At 55.4% G+C, this 6,000-nt stretch overlaps 1 protein-coding gene across 1 annotated transcript in view; it reads left to right on the top strand.

Annotated features, from left to right (window-relative positions):
- The first annotated feature begins 830 nt into the window (after nt 1-830).
- Nucleotides 831-6,000, top strand: part of GALNT14 (polypeptide N-acetylgalactosaminyltransferase 14) — a 99,020-nt gene continuing 93,850 nt past the window's right edge. Inside the window, exon 1 of the mRNA XM_066546184.1 lies at nt 831-993. Within this exon, the coding sequence (XP_066402281.1) occupies nt 865-993 (129 nt within the window). The 5' untranslated portion in view covers nt 831-864. The remainder of the gene's footprint in view (nt 994-6,000) is intronic.

Raw genomic sequence — 6,000 nt, 5'->3', positions numbered from 1 at the left:
TGTGTTAGGTGGGGTTTTTTACCACTGTAATTCCCACTTTGGCTGCCCTGTGTGGGCAGGCCTGCTGTGCTGGGGCCGTGTATGGAGCCAGCAAGGAACACCCCATGGGACAGGGATGACAGCTGAGGGCTGTCCTTGCAGGACCGTGGCCCAGCACTAAGCTGTTGCCGGAATACCAACAGCTGATGATTATGATTTTATTTTTTAAGTGTTCTTGACAGCTCTGGAGACACACATCTTCTCTTCCAAATCCAGTAATTAAATTCCACCTACCTGAATTCCCCCTGCTGTTTCAATTGGTTAAATTAATCTTCCCATCATGTCTGAGCCTCCTCTGTGTGTTGTTGAACGGTGGCCTCCTCTCGCCCCGGAGTCGGGCGGGGACGGGGACCGGGACCGACCCGGGCCAAACTCGCAGCGGCGCTGCCCAGCCCCGGCATCCCTTGGCGTGCAAGCGGCCCGGGCTCACTCAGGGAGGCAGGGCAGAGGGATGGGCGTCCCCGGTTACACACGGGCACCCCGGAACCCCTCGCTGTCCCCGTCCCCAGGGCTGCCTCCCCGCCGGCGCGGAGCGAGCAGAGCAGCAGCTCCCCGGGGACTAGCCCGGCTGCCTGCGCGCTGCACCTTTCCCGGCGAGCGGCTCCAGCCCCCCTCCTCCCGGCGCCTCCTCCTCCTCCCGTTCCTCCTCCCCTCCCCTCCCCTGCAGAGCATGCACAGCCCGGGACTCGCATCGCCGGCTCCGAGGCGGGCGGGCGGGCGAGACCGTGCTCCCCGCCAGCCCCGCTGCCGCTGCCCCCCGAGCCGCCCGCGGCTCCCCCTCAGCGCCTCCCGCTGCCCCCGCCGGACTTTTCGCTTCTGCCGAGGATGAGGCGGCCGACGCGGCGGCTGGCGCTGTCTCTGCTGGGGGTGCTCTGGCTCGCCGCCCTCCTCCTCTTCTTCTTCGGGGCGCGGAGGAAGTTGGAGGTGCCGGAGCCCGAGGGACACACGCCTGAGGTGAGGAAGGGGCGGCGGGGCCGCGGCTGCTCCGGCGGGACTTGGGCGCGATGCCGCCGCCGCCGCCCGGGGAAGAAGTTCCCGGCGGTTTTCGGGACCCCCACCCATCGCGTTCCCCTTCAAGTTTGGTACCGGCCCTGTGCCTTTGAGGGGGGCACTGGAGCCCTTTCCGTACCCCCCGGGCTTGGTTTTCCCCCTCCCCTCCCTCCGCTGGGTCTCGGACAGCGGCAGCCCCAGCTGCCCCCCCGGCCCCGCTTCACCGGGAGTGCCCCGGCCGCGGGTGCTGCCGGCGGTACCGGCCCTTTGTCCCGCCGCCAACTTGGAGCATCCCAGGCTCCGGGGAGCGGGGGGAGCGGTGCTCCCCAAGGGAACCAAACGCGTGGTTCGTGTCACGGGTGGGGGACCGGCGGCTCCTTTCCCCCTGGGTCACGCCGTGCTCCCCGGCTCTGCCCTAAAGGAGGAGGGCTCGGTCCTGCCCGGGCTGACAGGACCGGAGGGGAGCACACTTTGCATGGTCCGTGTTTGGCGTACGCGGGCTGGGCGAGCCCGGTTAAAGCGGGGGCCCCGCTTTCGCTGCTGGCTGTGGTGGGAGAGCAGGGTCGGGCAGCGCCGCTGCCCTGGGAGCCCCGGCCGGGCTGGGACGAGGGTGCCCGTGCATTCAGTCGCGCCTTTCCGTGTCGTGCCTGAGTCCCCGGAGTGACAGCGCGGCAGAGACGCGAGGAGCATCTCGCTGCGCACAGGGAGGGAACCGGAGGAGTTTCACTGCCCAAACGAAGGGCAGGGGAGCTGCGAGCAGCTTCGGCTGAACGAGGTCCCGGGTCCTCTCCGGCTCCCGTGTCCTCTCCTCCTCGCCGAGAGCGGCTGGGGCTTAGCTGAGGGTTAACTTTCCAAAGGACGTAGATTAGATGCTGCTTAGTTGTACTGTTGTAAATCTTGAATTAATTAATCCGGGTTAGAGCCCAGTTCCTGAAAATACACCGAGATTGGGGTTATTGTGGCAGTGGAAGGGTGTGAGCCCTCACCCCCTTTTTTTTGCACTGGTGACACCCAGCAGTGTTTGGCCCACAATATATGACAGCTTTACGTGTTTGCTACATCTTTGGAGAGTCTCAAATATGTCTGTCACCTCAGCAACTGAATTAACAACCTGATTGGAAAAAAAAAAAAAGAACTCATAAAGCTTACTTTGATTTTTTTCATCCTGAGGAATTATTGGTTTTCCATGTTTTTTTTTTAAATAAAAATGATTGAGGAGGTTTCTTCAGGCTTTTGTAAATCTTTCAATCCTAGAAGAAGGGAATGAATCTATGTGACTTCAGGCCCCAAAAAGACATAATTATCTATACACTTATTTATTTAAGCTGGGGAAGGCAATAAATAAGTCACTGAAAGCAGAGTTAGGAGATGAGGGCTTTCTTAACCAGAACTGTGCTTTGGTGTCGGAACTGTATTCGTAAAGATGGCAAAAAAAGACCTCCCCTGTTTGACAGGGGCTACATAATCTCCTTGAAATGAACCTTGCTTCTCGCTTAGCACCAGCTGCCGCTGAATCGCTGCCATTTTGCAGCCCATTTTGACTTTCTGCTCCCATTCAAGGCTCCCCCAGCTCGGGGTGTTGGTTGCTGATGCTGGTACCGGCTGGTCTTGGCTCCCGCAGCAGGTGAAGGGAACTTCTGCCACGCAGGATCTGTCCCCACATTTTGAAGCTGCCACCGCCAAGTTGCTGTAACTCCAGCAATTTGACTGCTTAAATTGCCTCTCCTTCATTTCTTCTGAATTTTCCATCCAGACGGTTTCATCCCCTTGAGATTCATGAAGTGCAGATTGTTTTTTTTAGTTTTTTAATGCATTGAATTTTTTGGCTTTGCAAACTCCTTTGGAGCAGTATGACTTATAAGCTGCTTATGAGCATGGGGATGTGGTGTCCCTTCAGTTAACATTTCTGAACGGCTGCGGAGCTGACTGGGCTACCAGAGCAGGAATGCTGTGGTCCAGAGAGGAGCCTGGTGCTGTGTCCTATTGCCCTGGCCAGTGGGACTGGCTGCTACTGATGAAAACTTGAGCAGTTAAGGGTTGTCCTCCCAAATTCCTCGGGAAACCAGAGGAGGTGATGGATTGCTAACAGCCTCTCAAACATTGTAGGACAGCTACAGAAGGGAAATGGAGCAAATCCACATAAACTTTCCTGGCAGCATTTTCCAAGCTGTTCCCTCCCCCCTTCTCTCCCAGTTGGGCTGTGTTTCTGTGGATGTGGGCACACCGTGTATCGTGCCTTGTGTAGGTTTAACCTTTAGACCTTTCCAGTTAAGCTCCAGCTGGTATTGGTGCCTCCTGCCCGTGCCTGTCCCCACCAGGGATCCCAGCACACATCCATGTGCCCGAGCTGCCTGGCTGGCTGTGGCACTTTGGTGGCCTGCTGAGAGCTCACAGAGCTCATGTAGCTCCTTGGCTCCATGGATGCCCATCAATCACTGTTATTTTAGTCTGCACCCTGCCCTCTGCTTTACCCCAAATCCTGAGCCAGGTCCAGGCTTCAGCTTCCCAAAGGAAAGCTTGTGATGTTTTTCTTCCGGTCCTGTGCTGGGGTTGGCAGGGTCTCCAAGGGGCAGGACCTTGGTGTGAGGGGTGCAGTGCAGTATTTGAGTCCTTCCTTCGCCCAAAACATGCTGCTGGCTTGGCATCTTAAGGGCCTAGTTGTTATAGGTAAAAGTTAAGTTAAATTAGGGTATAGTTCAATTATATTGTATTAATTATGTTAATTGTATTATGTTAAGGGGAGGGGGGCTTATTAGAATGTTCTAGGAGAAGGGTCTTAACTTTTACCTATAACATGGTGAAGGCAGGCGTTCAGGGAAGGTCTTGCAGCAGTAGCTGAGCTTTCCTGAGCTGCTCATGCCCAACGAGGTGGGTGCAGCAGTCTGTTGTAATTAACTTGGCTTCACCTTGCCCTGTAATTTTTTCCCTTGTATTCCCCTGCAATCCATCTCTGTGGATCTCTTGCTGCTGCCCAGTGGCAGGTAGGCAGGCAGAGGGCCCCCCCTTCTTTCCAGCCCTTGCTTCCCTCAATCCCTGCCACCTCCTTTCCCTCCTCCTCCTCCCTGCTGCCTGCAGCTGCTGGTGGTACATGCCAGGGCAGCAGCAGCAGGTTGAGGCTGGATTTTAGGGTGTGGGACTCCCTCCTGGCCGTGAGGTGTAGCAACCTTGCAGGGCTGGTAGGGTATGGAAGAACAAAACTGGCCATGTTTAGGACCATGAAGTTGTTCCTGGGATAAGTTCACCAGTCCCTCCAGTGCTGTTTTTCCTGCTGTTGCTCGGGGTTTGGGGGTTGTACTTTCTCTCTTTTCCAGGGGACAGATCAAGCCCTGTTAGAACACTCGCCCTTTCGGTGCCCTTTGTGCAGTCCTGTGACTTGGCTGGGAAGAGGAGCTCTGGGGCAGAGTGCCTGCCTCTGCCAGGGAGCTTTACCCAGCCCAGCCATGGGCTCAGCCTGCAGGGAAGCCCAGCCTGATGGATGGGGGTGTGAGGACACAGGGGTCATGGATCAGCTGGGACTCGTTGGGCCTCCCTCCTTCCCTGCCTTTTGGCGGAGGGTTTCCAAGCACTTTGCAAGCTTTAATTAGTTCCAGCCTGTCTCCTTGTCCCGGCAGTTTTCCAGCTGGATAAACCAGGACCCAGAGAGGCTAATTGAACTTTGTATCCTTCTGTCTCTGGTGGACTCCAGAGGAATTGGAATAATTTTGTCCTCTTGGAAAATCAGGCTGCCAGTGACCCACCTGAAGTCACCCAGGGAGGCAGTGGTGGGGCTTGGCATGAGCTCCAGTAATCCTGGGCTCATGGCCCCGTGCTGCTGCCTGGCATCTCCCCTGCCTCCCTCTGATCCATCCCCCTGCTCTGCTTTTGGGGGGGGGGGGGACATATAAACTAATAACTTAATTACATTAGGAATAATGAGGGGAACTGATACGCAGGATTAATTACAAGCAAAATCCCAAATTAATTGTGAGGAGTACTTGTAGCTGGCTCTGCAGCAATGCTTTGCTGGTGTGCTGGCGCCTGTGTCCTGTGCCAGGCTGTGGCTGGGGATGCTTTGAGGGAGCAGGAAATGAGTAGGTGGGTCATAAACCCTTGCTCATCTCTTTTTCTGCACCTGTATCAGACCACAGTGGCTGTGTGGCAGAGCCCTGCAGCAGGGAGGGGTTTTCGGGGGTCTGGGCTCCCACACACAGGGCCAGCAATGTGTGCAGGAGAGGCAGGACTAAAAAAATCTAGTTTTTGTTTGGTTTGGGATTTTATTTCCCTTCATTCCTTCCTGCATGCTAGCTTGCTCCCTCTGATGAATGGCTGAAGCACAGCTGACAGCCTCTGGAGGGGAAAGCAGGTCTGTGACGGGCTTGACTGCAGGAGAAAAGCTACAGAGGGAAAGTTTCCTTTATTAAAAAGAATGACCTGTTCTACTTGACTTGTACTGGTGTTTGCAATGCAACATCTCCCTTCTGAGTGTGCTCAAATGCAGCTGGGGAATGGCTCCTGGGAGATGTGGAGGAGCCCAGCAGCCTCACTGCCTGCCCCACTGCTCAGCACCCTGCAGGGTCAGACCTCAGTGCAAAGGAACTGTTGCCAGCTTTGTGCTTGTGTGCCTTGCACCAGCCTGTGCTTCTTTCTGCATCATCGCCATCTAGAAAGCCTCAGCACCTGGAGCTCAGCTGACAGTCTCCAGATATTAAATTCCTGTCAGTTTTATAGCAGCAGAGCCACTTAACAGATTAAAATAACTGTGTATCCTGCAAAAATTCAGATCTTGACAATTAAGGGATTGAAGTGGCAAGGCTGTTGGGAACAAAAAAACCAAAAAAGCCAGGCAGAGTGTTTAATACCCAGGAAGCTTGTATTGACTGGGACTTGGCTGGGGACATGGATAGGTCTAGGATGTGAGAGAAGAGGAAACTTATTTCCTGCTTTGTTGGTGAAATCCCACTCTGAAATCTCTAGGAGCAAAACCAGGCTTTC

This window comes from Molothrus aeneus, chromosome 3 (assembly GCF_037042795.1).
Source record: "Molothrus aeneus isolate 106 chromosome 3, BPBGC_Maene_1.0, whole genome shotgun sequence".
Classification (NCBI taxonomy): Eukaryota; Metazoa; Chordata; class Aves; order Passeriformes; family Icteridae; genus Molothrus; species Molothrus aeneus.
The sequence above is the reverse complement of the archived record's forward strand: the minus strand, read 5'-3'. Positions and strand labels throughout refer to the sequence as shown.